The sequence below is a fragment of the Ruditapes philippinarum genome, unplaced genomic scaffold, assembly GCF_026571515.1.
Source record: "Ruditapes philippinarum isolate M1 unplaced genomic scaffold, ASM2657151v2 ctg203_1_1_1_1, whole genome shotgun sequence".
Classification (NCBI taxonomy): Eukaryota; Metazoa; Mollusca; class Bivalvia; order Venerida; family Veneridae; genus Ruditapes; species Ruditapes philippinarum.
The window spans coordinates 52,656-69,461 of NW_026859499.1; the positions used below are offsets into that span (position 1 = coordinate 52,656).

The following is a 16,806-nucleotide window of genomic DNA, read 5'->3' on the forward strand; positions in this document are numbered from 1 at the left end:
TAAAATCTTCTTTTTAAAAACATAAAGAGCTAGAGCTAAGATATTTAGCATGAAACATGTTCTAATGGGTGTCTACCAAATTTGTTCAAATAAGAGCCCTGGGGTCAAAATTAGCCCCGCCGGGGTTCATTGATTTTATTTATGCGTATAGCAAAAACTTAAAAAGTCTTCTTTGAAAAAATCCAAATAGCTAGAGTTTAGATATTAAGCATGAAACATCTTCCAGTTAGTGTCTACAAAGTTTGTTAAAATAAAATCCCTAGGGTCAAAATTGGCCCTGCCCCTGGGGACATTGATTTTCCTTATATGTGTATAGCAAAAACTTAAAAATCTTCTTTGAAAAAACCCAAACAGCAAGAGTTTAGATATTAAGCATGAAACATCTTCTAGTGAGTGTCTACAAAGTTTGTTCAAATAAGAGCCCTGGGGTCAAAACTGGCCCCGCCCCAGGGGCGTCATTGCTTTTTACTATATTCGTATAGTTAAAACTTAAAAAATCTTCTTTTATAAACCTCAACGAGCTAGACTTGAGATGTTTTGCATGAAACATCTTCTAATGGGTGTCTACCAAGTTTGTTCAAATAAAAGCCCCGGGGTTTAAACTGGCCCCGCTTTGGGGGCCTATATACAGGTGAGCGATTTCAGGGCCATCATGGCCCTCTTGTTTAATTTCCCTCCTTCATGTACGAAACTGCATAATGATCTTTCGATTTGAACCATGCGACAATGTGACATTGCGACAACACGCCGCACGACAATGCGCCGTTTTGCGTACATCGTTAGCGACAGGACCACAAGACGAAAGTCCGACAACGCCCCGTTTGGGGCTTTGTCCTGTTGTCGCTAGCGCCAACACGACCAACAAAAGCTTTACAAATCAGACACCATACTGCAGTCTCATTTACTATGCCTTAGTGTCAAACGAAGATAATAAGTAAAATTATTATAAAAATATTACAATTAGTTCCTGAAAAATTATTTAAAACTGAAATTGATAAGTATTTGATATCACACAACTTCATTCAATAGCATAAACTTATTTTTGACTTACCTCAGGGAAGGGCCCACGATAATGTTGTTAGAACTTTTGGCCCAACCCTTTTGTATGTACACTTGATAATGTGTTTTTAAATTATGAAATTGTATATTGTGTGTATATTTATACGATAAAATATAATTAAACTAAGATAATACGTCTTAAAATATAATTTTTATAACTTTTAATGTAATTATTTGGTTAATCAATTGCTGTGAGCATTTAATGGACTGTGCTTGCTGGTATTTTCAGAACTGAAAGTTCTGTTTATCGTGCTCGGACTTTTTTATATATCGTAGATATATATACACGTGTGCAGTGAAAAGCTTGATATGTGCTATTACCTTCTTTTTTTTTCTTTTTTTTTTTTTTTAGCTCACCTTAACACAGCGTGCTCATAGTGATTTATTGTGATTCACTCTGTCCGTCTTAGTACGAATCATTATCTTCTCTGAAACCAATGACCGGAGATAAACCAAACAAAAAAGTAATGTTACTTAAGTCACCAGGATAAAGAAGGGGTTTAAAAATGCCAAAAATTAAGTATCTTTCTTTCCGAATGTACAAGGCGGAGAGCTTTGGTATGTGGTAAAAAATCTCAAACAGAGGTATCCCTCTGAAGCTGAATATGAAAATTGCATATTCGGTTTGATAAAGTCTTTTTATGAGAGAAAATGAAACAAAGTGCAATATCCCTTGTGCCCCCCCTCCCCCCAAGAGCCAATATCTTCTTCCTTGTGTGACTAGTTTAATGATATTATTTCTTTCTTAACAATAATAAAAAAAATCATATGGATGATATTACTTAGAGTTTCCTTATTTCTGAAAAAAGCCCTTCTTACGTTCAATCTTTTGTTAAGAAAAGTCTCCATAACTCATAAACTGTACAGTACATTTTATACACTCAGATGTCCTTGACCGCGTTTAACTGACCTATGTTGTCAATTTTTCAGTTTCTTATTGTGCCGATCAGGCTGGCCATATCTTAACTCTTACCATGCTGAAATCAAAATTGATTATACTTTACCACCTGTTTAAAGCCAAGCCAGCCTGCACATCCACGCAGTCTGACCAGGCTCTAAACTGTTGGTTGAATGACTAAATTTTTAACTTGATATCCCAAAAATTGATAATAGACTGTTTCAATATGAAAGCTGGAGAAGTCGTTTTGAGAAATTCAGCAGGTCAAGAGTTAACACCCTATTACCATTGCAGTTTAGAGTTTGTTTCGGAACATATTACTCTTTGTACGCACAATATCCAATGTTTCAAATAACAGAGACTTTCAATGTTACAACTCTTTCGAAAATCCAACGATATATGAAAACAACATTTTACCGTTTATAAATTTAAAACACTTTAAACACTTCATAAGATATAGCTTTATACCCTTTAAGAATTTGGTATGATTATTATATAATGAATCGAAATTTATTAGATAATGTTTCACGCCAATTATAAAGCACTCTAATGTTTCAGAAAAAAGATGTTTTAAGTCTTAACTATAATAATATATTAGGAAATTATATGACCAACGGGACTGGGCCGATTTCGACCAAACCATACAAATATACTTTATATAACTTTGGCAGAAGATCTCCTGTATTTCAGCGTTGCTACATTTTACTGGTTCATTCCGAACACTGATTCCAGCTCGAAAGTGTTGAAAACTGAATACCGGTTAAGCCGGTACTGGCGGGGGAGGGGGGGGGACAAGGGATATTGCACTTTGTTTCATTTTCTCTCATGAACATAATCAATGCCATCTAGTGTTGTCTCTTGTATAGCTATAATGTCATGTTTGTTGATCAATTCAAGGAATTCCGGTATGATCAGCTTTGATTTCAGCCCACATACATTTATTGAGCAAATTTTAAGTCCATGTGATTTCAATTTTTTGTTGTTAAGTCTGTTTTGTTGTCCTCTTGTTTGTCTTATTGTTGAAAATTGTTGTCTCTGATTCCTTGATGTGGCATTGCATGTTATTCAAGAAAGAGGTCCTCTTCTTCTGATCTGTCTTCACTATCACTTTCACTATGTTCTTTATGTTTCTTGGCATCTGGTTCTATCTCTAATGGAGATCTTTGACTGGCATTTCTTTTATCTGTTTGTTTTCTTTGAGTTATACTGATGGGTGTTTCATACATTGTTGTTAGGAGGTCATATTTTTTGAAATTGGAGTTCTAAACAAACTGCTTGTTGCTGGGATTTTACTTCGTTTGCTATTATAGACCATCCTGTAGTTCTTTTGTGATGTTGTATTTGTTTCTGTGTTTGGATGTTGATTGTCTGTATTTGTTCTACTTTTGGTTGTATGGTTGTATGTTTCTGGTGTGTATTGTTCATTTTTGATGAAAAGTTTGTCCCTGATGAGTTTTACCTTTTTTCCAGATTTTTTAGCTGTGTTCATCTCTGCATACAGGGGTTTTCTCCTATCTTGTATTTCTTTGGGGAATTGTTCTCGCACTGCATATTGGGTATCTTTAAGTTTTGAAAATACCTTGTGTTGTATGTATTCTTTGTCCTTTATTGAATTTAATTTGATAACTATAGGTCTTGGTTTCATCTGGTATCTTGATCTCTTCCCTATTCTATATGCATTTTCTATTTCTATCTTTTTGCAAATTTCCATTTCTTCTTTTAAGAATTACCTAACTAACCCTTCTGTAAATTCTGAAGCTTTAAGTTCCTCATTAATTTCATCAATACCAAAGAAGATAAGGTTATTTTCCATGAGTTTGCACTGTATTTCAAGAATTGTTTCTTTTTGTGTTTCTTGGTTTGATCTAAGGTTTTAATTTTCTTCTTGCATTTTAATCTTATATTCTTATGTTCTGATAGTACCTCTTTTGATTCTTCAACAAGTATAACCCGGTTGTCAAAAATGTCACTGTTTGCTTGGCAACTCTCTTCTAGCTCAAACACTTTGTTTCTAAATTCACAGACACTCTTGTCTAAATCTTGTACATTTACTTTGTTGTTAAGTATCGAATGTTTTAAATTTTCATTCAAACTGTTCATTGTGGTCAGTTGATTTTCAACCTTGCTCAGCCTTTTGTTTTGTGTTTCTAATATGTGGTCTATGTTTTCCCAAACCTGATTTTGCTTTTCTATTTTTGCTTCAATATTATTGAGTTTTATATCAAGTTTATTATTGATGTCGTCCTAAAGAATACTTGCGAGCCATGGGGGATGTCATTGCGTTGTGCTGATGTTTCCACTTGTACAGGGTTATCAATCTGAGTAGTGTTTTGTAACAGATGCTGCATGTGAGGTGTATACATTAAAAACTACAGCAATCGCTCAAGAACTTATTTTATAATTATTACATTATTGTTATTATTTTTTTGTTTTCTTTTCAAGTACGTTTCTTGTTTAAATACAGGTTTTTCAACCTGTTTTGCCGATGTACATATTTTGATATTTTGTACCATAAATATTAATTTTTCTATTTCTAAAATACTGTATTATTGTTTAAATATATAAAAAGCTGATTTTTATATATTTTGATATGTTTAAGTTACATATTACTCTATAGTAATCGCTGATTTGCTTTTAATGTAAGTTTTCTTTCATTATATTTATTATGATAGCCTTGAAACCTTGTAATCGGTGTTAGTTTTCTCTCACTACACTAAATATGATAGCCTTATGACATGGTAATTGCTGACGCATTTTAAGTGTAAGTTTGCTGTCATTATACTTAATACAGCATGTATGATACCCTTTAAACCTATTAATCGATGGCGCATTTTTGATATAAGTTGACTCTCGTTATTCTTAATATTATAGCTTTGAAGCCTAGTATATATTGATGCAACTTTAAATGTTATTATATTTTAGTTACACGAAATATTAGAGCCTTTACGAGTTACTAGTGAATTACTTAATTTATTTTTGACAAATACTTGACAAGTACTTGAAAAGTACCACGATTTGAACGCATATGTCTGGCTTTAAGCCTAGTTATTGCCGATGTACCTATATTGATATGTAACCTTGTATCATATAATATAACTTTTTCTATTTCCATATTTAATAATTGTTTTAAATATGTACTAAGATGAACTGTATATACTATATCATATTAATATTTCTTTTTCTTATATTATGATATACATGTATAATATGACTGTTTGTACTTTCATGTGTTATAATTGTTTAAATATGTTACAGCTTAACAGTATATATTCTGATTTGTTAAGTTAATATCTTCCTTTTGCCTTCATCTACTCACAATCTCTTCCTCAACTCGTTTATCTCAAATCATAGTCTCATAGTCAACAAATGTTAAACGAATAAATAATGTGTACACTCTTCTTAACGTGTCTCATCATTATATGGTCCTGACAGCAGAATCCATAGTCCTGATACTCTTATCATCTATAACATAGCCGATAACATTAAATATCATACAGCTGTCACTTGTCCATACAGGTATTACGGGTTGTTTCCTCTATTCACTCACTTGTTGTTATGTCTATATATATTTTTCTGCCCTATATCAACTTTGTCATTACAGTATATTTTATTAGTTGCCGCTAACAAACATAGGTTAATAAAACTTCTGTAATTCCAAATCTTGAAAAACTCGAATTAAACATTAGATTTACATACGCATTTATAGAAACATTTATTATAACCGTCTTTTGTATGTGGCTATACTTACTTATTTTTGATAGCCGGTGAAGTCCATAAAAACCCTGGCCCCGAATCATTGTTTTCAGCATGCTCAGTCCAATCTCAGTCCTATTTTAATTATATTCAACATCACCTTTCGTTCGTCCACTTAAACGTCCAAAGCATTTGTAATAAACTTGACTTAATTTATTCAGAACTTCTTGACTTTGATATACTGGCTTTCTCTGAAACTTGGCTTTGTCCGAATATACCTACCGAAGATCTCGCTCTAAAATAATATTTCTTATCTGAACGTAAAGATCGTGTACAAAATACTTATGTAGGAGTTATAGTATATATCAAAAATAAATTACTTCAAAAGACGTGATCTTGAACTTAACTTTTTTGAAAATATCTGGATTGAACGTATTCTCGAAAACAACAAACATATCCTTTTTGGAGTTTTTCATCGAGCACCCAACTCGGATGCAATTTACGACGGTCTTATTGAAGACTCAATTGCTCTTGCTGTAGATACTAATATAACAAATATAATTATAACAGGAAATTTTAATTATAATGCCTTAAACAATTTATCAAATAAGAAAATTTCAGCACTTGCACAACAATTAAGTTTGGTTCAACTAATCGAAGAACCCACACATTTTAGTGAAAATTCGGAGTCAATAATTGACTTGATATTTGTAACCAACAAAGAAAACATACTCCATTCTGGTGTTGGTGAACATTTCTTAGATCAAGATTCGCGATATCACATTCCTATTTATTGTTTTTTGAAATTCAAGAAATATAAACATAAATCTTTCCAAAGGTTTATTTGGGAATATAAGCGTGGTGATTATGAAAAGTTAAGAAATGATATACAGGCTACTAACTGGAGTAATTGCTTTGATACTGACATAAACATTTATACTAACAAATTGACAGATAAATTATTAGATATTGCCAGAGATTGTATTCCTAATAAGATGATATATGTTCTCCCTTCCGATGTTCCGTGGATGACAAGTACCATACGAAGTCAAATACAAAAAAAGCGATTATATAAAAAAGCAAAACTTAAACAAACAACAACTCATTGGCAAAATTCAGACAATTTAGAAATAAAACTTCGTTACTAATCAGGGAAACAATATCCAATTGTTGCTGTAATGTGGCAAAAAAACTTTAAGAACAATCATTATCATCTTAGGATTGGTGGAAAACTCTAAAAACATTTATTTCATCTACAACCAGTCAAACAATAGCCCCACTTAAGAGCAACACAAGCAAATTACATATCTCTGACGAAGAGAAGGCTATATAAGAAAGTATTTGAAAGACTTATATTCAAACATCTCTTTAACCATTTGCGGGAGAACAACTTCCTTACTTCAGTTCAGTTCAGTACTGGATTGATACCAGGCGATTTAACAGTCAATCAATAAGTGTCTATTTATGATACTCTTTGCAAAGCCCTTAATAACGGGCTAGAAGTACGAGTTATTTTCTTTGACATTAGTAAAGCTTCGACAAGGTTTTGCATAAGGGTTTACTTACTTAAGGGTTTAATATTCTTGTAATTTTGTTGTGATGAATGCTTCCGAGGGATCACTATGTTTCCAGATTTTTTTACTAAATTGAAACATGCTTGAATTTCTTGAAAGGTCTACACTTGGTTTCTCGAATATTTTAGAGATAGACAACAACGTGTTGTCCTTTCTAACTATAAATCGTCTATTGGTTATCTTTCAGCTTGTGTTCTCCAAGGCTCAATTTTTGGTCCTCTTCTCATATTTGTTAATGATATGGTTGAAGATATACAATCTTGTATCAATTAATTCGCCGGTGACACTAGTCTTTATCTTGTCGTTGAAAATCCACAAAAAGCTGCTATCACATTACAGTCGGGTATAGACAGAATTTCATTATGGGCAGGTACATGACATGTTTCATTTAATCCTTCTAAATCTGAGTCTTTGTTAGTCTCTAGAAAGAGATATCCAAATCAACATCCAGAACTACAAATGAATAATCAGACTATTACTGAAGTTTCTGACCACAAACATCTTGGAGTTTTAATTTCGAATAAATGCACATGACACTCACATATAGATTATATAACAAATAGAGCATGGAATAGGGTAAATATTATGAGAAAACTTAAATTTCGCCTAGATAGAAAATCACTAGAGACAATTTACACTTCTTTCATTCGTCCATTACTTGAATATGGCGATGTTATATGGGAAAATGCTACACATTGTGAATTAGACGAACCTAATAAAATTCAAAACGAATGTGCTCGTATTGCTTCCGGATGTACAAGACTTGTTTCACTCGAAAATCTTTCAAATGAAATAAACTGGGAATCTCTCGAAGAAAGACGATATATACATAGAATGATCTTACTTTTTAAAATTCAAAATGGGCTAGCTCCAGATTATCTTTTTTCAATTCTCCCAACAACAACTAATGATAGGTACAATCTAAGTAATATTGACAACATTCCGGGAATATATATGCAAGAACTACACTTTATTTTAACTCATTTTTTCTGACTGCAATAAGGGTATGGAATAATCTTCCACACTATGTCTGCAACCTTCAAACTCTCACATCATTCAAACAAAATTTTAAGAAAAACAAACGACACACGCCTTACCATTATTTTGCTGGTGAAAGAAACTTCAAATCCTTCATACAAGACTTCGAACAAAGTGTAGTTCTCTTTACTATCATTTGGTTTTAAAAATAACATAAGTGTCTTTGCGGCCAAATAGATAATAGCTTTCATTTCTTCTTCGAGTGTACACAATTTGACACAGCTCGACAAAAGTTACTTCGAAATTTGAATAATGTTGACATTGATTTAAATGTTGTACTTTAAGGCAACCGAGACCTTTCTGACCAAACTAATGACATACTTTTTTCACACGTACAGATTTACATCCAACAGACAAAATGATTCATTTAACTCCCAAACAGTTTATCATTATATTTCTATACTTTATACCTCATTATTTATCTTTCTCCTTCTTCACTACCTTCTCACCTTTCTGTGTTCTTTTCAAATACTATTCTTTTTTGTATGTTTATATTCATATAAATGTTAATTTGATCCAATAATATATTCATTCTAAATAAATTCAATGGAACATATACTATGTTTCTTGAAGCATTTAAATGCAAATCAAATTCTGTGTTTTCTTTTTTTTTTCTAATATAAATTCGTGATTTTTTTTATATTATATTCGTCTCAGATTATAAAATATGTAATTATCTAAGGGCCTATAACATGTCAATTAATCACTTAGGAGAAGAATTTTTATAAGACACGTTACGTTGTTTTTTTTTTATTCTAATCCTGTTTTTTTTAAGAGAATTTGAATGGCTCTCTGTATATTGTAAATTGTAACATGTGTATATATATTCTGAGAAGTAAAATATGTTTAAACTAATGGGATCGAACAAATGAAGTATATGCATCTGTTAGCTTCAGCAGAAGAGGTGGTTTTCACACCTAGTGGTGTTGCTTTGAAGTTTGTTAAACACTAGGTTATCCAAACTCTTAGTTGTTGCGCGATAAAACCAAACAAATATATATCTATCGTACATCCTTGGAAAATTTTGGAAGATTTGTTTTTACCTACTTTTTCTATTAACTCGAAAATCTATTTATTCACTTGAAAACATAGACATAACACTATTAGAATAATTTTGTCACTAAAGGGCAAACAAATCTTAACAATATGCACTCTTTTACACAGTGATGTTTTAATATATTTATCATAATAAATCAACGTTACCAGTTATATGGATCCCTCCCAATTGTCTTATTATCGGTGCCATGGAAATTTATATTCTATTCGTAGCAGTAATCAAGAGTTCATATCAATACTTTTTTAAAAAGTTCAGTGTTTACTACTCATTTAAAACAATTAGTTATAAGTATTTTGAAATATTAATTTGCCAGGTATTAACAATATGACTGTTACAAATAACATGTAATTTCCATTAAAACAATTAATGTTTTGAATCCATTTGAACCGATTATTTTGTTAATAGCAAATTATGTCGATAATGTCACGTTTACAATACTCTCAATATAGCTCTGAAAGCCTTTTTACAAACGTTTACATACGCTTCTTATTTACCCATTAAACAATATTGATAGCCTTTATTATTTTAAATCGAAAAGATTTAATGGTATAGACATAACACAAATTAAGGACGTACAATGTGCAAGAGTGATTATTTCAAGTATATTCAAATTAAAGATATACCTGTCGCACTTAAAGGTTATAAACTTGCTTGAATCGATAAATTGTTGGTCAGAGCATGTGCTTGTTAGCCTAAAAGGTATTACATTGAATACATTTATCACCAGTGGTAAGTCAAATATTTTAAAAGTATATGGATATTGAATGCACTGATAACAATGATTGCATGTAAAATTTGAAGGACATTTTTTAATAGTTATGAAAAATGAAAAAATAAACAAAGCTAGATCAATAGTGTAATCTATACATACTTAAGTGTATAGAGCTATATATCTTCTTTACAAATTTATTGTCTGAATTGAAAAAATATATATAAAAGAATACTTCCAAAAAGCTTGTAGACAGTAAATAAAGTACTTAACATGAACAAAATAAGCTTACGAATTAATACTTTGTTCCCTGTTTACGTACACTTTTTATGAGTGTTAAAAAACAGAGACATTTAATGTTACAATTCTTTCCAATATCAACCGTAAGATTATGGAACAAATATAATTTTTCCTGTTGTTACTTTGAAATTTAAATTCCTAAGATACAGGTTTATACCATTAACGTTGTTCGTAACAGAATTTCAGAAGGTAACAGCAATAACTGAAACAAACCTAAATGAACAGAACACATTTCAATATTTTTTGTCTAAAAGTACCAGGTAAGATAATATTTCGGTATATAGCGCTGTCTAGTAAGTAAAATAATTGACGCATGTCAATGTGGTCTTACTGACAACGACTCATTGCAACGTTTAATTTACATTGAAAAGAAGCTGGTGTGATTTTTTGCTTCTGCAGGCCATATTACGCAACCTTTTCCAATGTACCCTTGCCGTCTTCTGAAAATTTGACCATCGGAGAGACTCGTATGACCATGCTCACCAACCTCATTGACAAGGACCGGCTGGCCATCTGCATCTGATTGGTTTTCATAAAAATCAATGGTTTTCATAAAAATCAATGCCATAGAATATGCAGAAACCCTGGTATCCTTTTGGTACTCTTAACCTGTATCTTAAGACATAAAATAATTAGCAGTACGACTAACTGAACCCTTTGATTTGTTAACCAATGTATCTACCTCATCTACATTTATAAAGAACTTTATCCGATCATAATGGGTCTTCTTATAATCTTCACATTTATCACAAAGTAACAGATCGTGTAGCACTCCAGCCATCCAGCCTCGAAATGTCTCATTTTGCATTGATATGTTTGACATTGCATCAGCAACCAACACAATGTCTAAAATTATGTTAAACTGAGAGAGATCTTTCAGTCAACACCCCAGTTGTCCTTGTGACTCCCTTAAATTCATCAACCTCCTCTGCTCCAATCGAATCATTGGAGGCCACCGTTTCCAAGAAAAAGTCATGTTGATTCCTCAATGCCGGAGATTGTGTCAACAAGCACTTCTGAATGCCTCTGCTTGATCTTCGTGCCAGACAAATTTGCTTTGCCTTTGACGGCAAACAATGGGGCAGCTATCCTAGAGAAGTCCTTTACAAGCCTTCTACGATAGTTAACCAACCCTAAAGATTCTTGGCACTGTTGGGAAAGGGTAATCTTTCGCCACTGCTATGTCATGTTCTGTCATAACAATAATGTCCCTGCCGACTTTATGGCAAAATAACTTGTTTTTAGCCTGTGCCTCCAAAGTCTCAAAATGGCATCCCGCAAGTTTTAGAGATTGTGGTTAAAACTGCGTTAAGGCAATGTGGTATCATCTAGAAATACTATCACTGCCTTCCACGTGCCTTATTGGAGATGGCGAGTGAACTGTTCAGAAAGAACGGTTCCAAAGTACATTTACCATCATAAGATAAATGTTCAGGAAAGGTCAACAACAGGTTACGAACCCTTGAACGCCTATGGTTTGATGGTGCCATAGCAAACATAGTGTCATCACTGGAATCATTATCCACTACCAAGTCAAATCCGATGGGATGGTAGAGTATGGTTGTGGTAAGGTGGGTGGATGTGTGGATTTTGACTTTGTGGCAGTAAAATACGCTGGAGTCATCAACTTCAGATCTTGCCGCCCTAGTGTGACAGGGTTTAAGAATTAATTTGGGGCAACCATTGTCTGAGTACTTGTTTCAATCGTATTTTGTATATTCAAACAAATGAAAACAAACTTCTAAGTCACACTGTTCTTCAAATGAGTTTCAATGTTCCATTTTGTCTATGTTTTCGCCAGCGAGGTAGCTGTTAATACGTCTTCATGTGTTGTAAAAGAAGATGTAAAATCAGTTTTAGCAGGCGTCTTCAGACGAAGGTGATGCCTCACTAGATTTTTTCTAGCAGGTGCAGTCTGTTTCATATTAAGTTGGTAATGGTTTTGCTTAGTTAGTTGGCCACTACATCAGTCGTTGGATTGCTTTTTTTCTGTTTATTGCTTTCAGCAATGTTTAATGTCCGTAGCATTATAGTGCGCTTTATATATTTGTAAAACATGAACAGTCTCTGTTGTTTTGCCCGACGAAAATTTTACATTTCTATTTCTGCCAATTATACAATTTATTTTGATTTTTTATATCCAGAAACAACTCACTGTTTTCCTGAACTAAATGCATTTATATAAGGCATTTTGTACTGAAATCTGTATAAAGATGGCAAATTTTATAACTTTAACCAGAAATTTCTTGGATCTACAATGGTGTAATGGCGGACGTAGATAGTATTCCCGGGGAGAAAGTGAGTTAGACTTAATTTATTGAATCTTCTATTTTCAGTGAGTGCCTTTTATTATTTTATTATGTTTAATTTTGGTTCAGAAGATTACTTTAAAGGTTTTAAAGGAATATTAACTTAAAGTTTAATAGGTGGATAGATCTTTTTTCAAGAGGAATGTGGTGCACAAGTATAATAACTCCTCACTACATTCTTTTAAAGTTGTTTCCTTTCTTGCATAATGTTTGTTTAGATAACAAATATAACTTAAGAGATATTTATTCACAACTTCATTGAAGAAAAGATAACGATATGGTGAAATGCAGTTGAAAGAATGACAACTCACTCTCCTCATAAACCATATTTTGTCAATCTCATTATTGCTGTTTGCCTAATTTGCTATTTTATAAACCGGGCTATAGAATTATTTATTTCAGAGCGTGTAACTTTTGTTTGATTAGTTTTTTGATCTAGCTTTGTACTTTTTGGGTAAGTGCCCTTTGTTGAGTATGATTATGGCAATATTTTACTATATAGATGGTCTGTTGTCGAAACAATCTTCATGGTTAGGAACTTAGATATTAAAAATATTACATCGCAAGAAATGCAACAAATATTTTACAATAATATGTTACTTTAAAGGAACGTTTAGAGTCAAACCCCGCTGCGCTAGTAACACAGATTTATGTGAAAAAATGATATCGTACTAGAATTACCTACACAAGGACCAGCCTTTCCTTGTTGATTTTGTTCATTTTTTTCCGTATATGTATCACCTGTATATATTACCTAAAGCTTAATTTCAAAAAGATATTAGTATCATGCCACTGTGCGCAAAATATGTAAATTGTAGACATATAGCTCAAACATATACATGTAATATGTCGCTGTGACTTCTGATGGTTTAAGTTACATATACATTAATTTTGTATTTATGATCTGGATAAAGTATGATCCCTAGATAGCATTTATCACAACAAAATAACATGAAAATTGCAGACTCGGTTTGATTGAGTCTGTGAAATGTGCAATATCCCTCACCTCCCCTAGAACCGGCGTGAGCATACTCAATTTTCAACACTTAAAAGTGTTGGACTCAATGATCCAGTAACAAGTATGAGTCAACTTTTTACAACTGACACCTGCTATTTTGAAGTGATAAAGTCTGATCTCTCAGAAGCACTCAGCATAACAACAAAATAACATGAACATTGCAGACTAGGTATGATTAAGTCTGTACATGAGTGATACTGTTAAAAGTGGAACATCCCACCTAAAAACATAAAACAAGCTTGAATGAACTAGCTCTTTAAAAAAATTGTTTGAATTTGTATATATAATATAATATTTAAATATTCTCTTACTAATTTCAATTCGAATGATCACATAAAGTTTAATGGAAAACAATACTTATTTGAATGATCATTCCAGTACCGGACAAAAATTATATACAATAATTAAATCCTAAACTGTTTACAATGAATACGTTTTTATCCCCTGAGAAAAAAATATTGATAGTTATTGAAAGATATTTCGGAAGGTAATATATATAAAAGGAAAAAACATTGAACATAACATTTGTTGAAGATTAACAAGAACTTGTAATGTAACACGGTAAGGAATATCATTATTTCTCTTTCAAAATTGTTTTTTTAGGAAAACAAGAATGAAATAAAGTTGAAATTATGCCTCAAACATATCTGCGAAAGTATGGTCATTTGACAGCTGTTGTCTATCAGTGTGGCTTTAGAATCACCAAAGAGTTGTTTTTCAAAAGAGTAAAGGATTTAACGCCACCAGGTCACATCCCATCTCCATGGACTGTCGACCACTTCCTGCATACAGAAAGGGATAGCATACTTAAACATGATCTTGGCAAAGATTTGAAAGAAAATCTGTTCCCTGGATTTTCTAAACCAACTGACACTGAGACATGGGATCTAAATACATTCTGTTTCCTTATAATTCATTTCTGTAAACTGCGAAAAGATGTCAAAGACCACATAATTCTTTTGAGAAGATTTAGGAATGAGTTAGTTCACATGGCAGAATCAGCACTGGACTTTGACGACGATACATACAAAACAATTCTTGATCAGATTGAAAATATCATAAAAAGATGTTCACAAGCGATGGGAACACCTCAGCTAGAAGACGAATTACGACCGTGTTTAAAAGACACAGGTATTATGCAATCAGCTGATGTGGAAGAGATAAAGGCGAAATTGATTAAATGGTTAGAGGACGAAGAAAAATATCATGTTTGGCTTGAAATCTCACATGAAGGTAATTGATTTAAGATAAAATAAATAAGCAGGAGAATATTTTATGATTCAGATGGGCATATTAAAATTATTCCACAGAACTTGTTGAAATTAACGACTTGGAAGTATCGTGTTCATCTTTGACATCTTTGTGTTAATGTTAGAATATAGTAATTTCCTTCATGGAAAATTTTCCAAATGATAATTATCAGTTCTTATATATTTCATCCTATTTGAAGTTAAAAGGAAAATATACAAAATAAAATTATGCATTACATGTGCCCGTAAATTTTGCCTAATATGTCTTTACTTTCGCCGTTTGACATCTTTTTAGAGTATGAATGTTTGTCTTTTAGGTCTTGAGAAGCTTAATTCCTATTTACTTGGCATACAAGAAAACCATGAGAGAAGTGGAAGACATGCAAGAATTCCTTTACGTAAATTTTTATGTTTCTTTAACTGTAGAAATGGAAGAACTTATAATTCTACGGTTGTACGTGAAAAAAAAAACCCATAAAAACAACTTAAGTATATATCAAATTTGATACTCATCATCAATAAAATGTTTTTTATTTATCTTGAATAAAAGAATCACGCTACTTGGTCAGAATAAACGACAGTAATTTTCGATAGTTTTTCACTATTCACATAAACGATTTAAGTTACACATATCAGTATGAATGTAAACGAAAATGGTGGCATGAACTGAAGCATAAGACCCTTTCCTTCATGCCTTTGTTCAATCACGAGAACGTCCCTTGCAGAATTAGATCCACAGGGAGATAATAAAATGGATTAAAGTACGCAATTTTTATGGTACAAAAGCCATTTGTATGGAGATATGGCAATAAGGGATATAGAAAAAAAATGGTAATATCTGCTAAAATGAAGGAAAACATAATTTTGTATTACTTTTTTTTTAATGGTCTGAGTTTGCACTTGGTTATATGCAATAAAAATGCAAAATCTTACATTTCAGCACTTGATATTGTAGTACACTTTGTAACAAATGATGAAAGTGAAACAACGGCGGGAATTGTTGTTAGTGGCAGAGCCTATATTGAATTTATTAAAGATGATATTCGTGAATTGGGCCCAGAAGTTGAAAGCGACAGCCCTGGTTCCATTCTTTTCAAATTTACATGCTTCTCGGTTACGTCTCTGATTTATTTGATCAACTACTTTAGCGGCCCGATTCTTCACAGACGCGTTCACGAAATCGCTAATACAACTTATGAAAAGGAAGAGGGAATGATAAAAATACAGATCGGTATTCCAGAAGAAAACCAAAGGGAAATCATCCGACAGTTAGGTACGTGTATTTGAAGATATCATCTTTATTTTCAAAGTAAGCTTTCAAAGTTGAAATAAAATAACAAGAAAGTACATGTCATTGAATGCAAATACATTTTATAAGTTTATTAACAATATTGTGATCATGTTCTTTAGAAAATTACAAATCAAATATTTGATTAGCTTATTGAAGTCTTATAATCTATATGTTTGGTAGTTTTGCAAAGCGAACGACCCAAATGGGCAGATATCTTCTTTAACTCGAAAGGTATTCACGTTATAATGTCAATTGATATTAGTAATTATAATCCAGATGTGTATTTTATTTCTATAAGCAGATTCGACAACCTCAAATGACTATCAGCCACATTCGAAGAAATTAAGAGTTTCCATGCATGTAAGGGAATGAATATTTTATTTTTTTATGCCAACAGAGCATCTGCAATGCGGTGGCACAATGTGATTCACCTGTGCGTGTTGCGTTGTGTGTGTGTCATATATATTGATTTTTTTTTTAAAAGTTCTTCTAAAAAAGCAGTTAGTCCAGCTGCAGCTAAACTTGACATGATTGTTCTTGAATGGCTTCCAAAATGTTTGTCTGGCTTTCATGGGAATCTTAAGAAATTATATGATTTTTTTTTAAATTT

At 32.3% G+C, this 16,806-nt stretch overlaps 1 protein-coding gene across 2 annotated transcripts in view; it reads left to right on the top strand.

The window, feature by feature from the left end:
- The window catches only part of LOC132756718 (uncharacterized), a 35,307-nt gene that overhangs the window by 6,689 nt on the left and 11,812 nt on the right, over positions 1-16,806 (top strand). For both annotated transcript variants that reach the window (XR_009629366.1, XM_060747850.1), the window contains exons 2-5: positions 14,259-14,888; positions 15,223-15,303; positions 15,846-16,178; positions 16,495-16,556. Coding sequence is in view for 1 of the 2 variants with exons in the window: in XM_060747850.1 (XP_060603833.1) it covers positions 14,288-14,888; positions 15,223-15,303; positions 15,846-16,178; positions 16,495-16,556 (1,077 nt within the window). In the remaining variant the exon portion in view is untranslated. The remainder of the gene's footprint in view (positions 1-14,258; positions 14,889-15,222; positions 15,304-15,845; positions 16,179-16,494; positions 16,557-16,806) is intronic.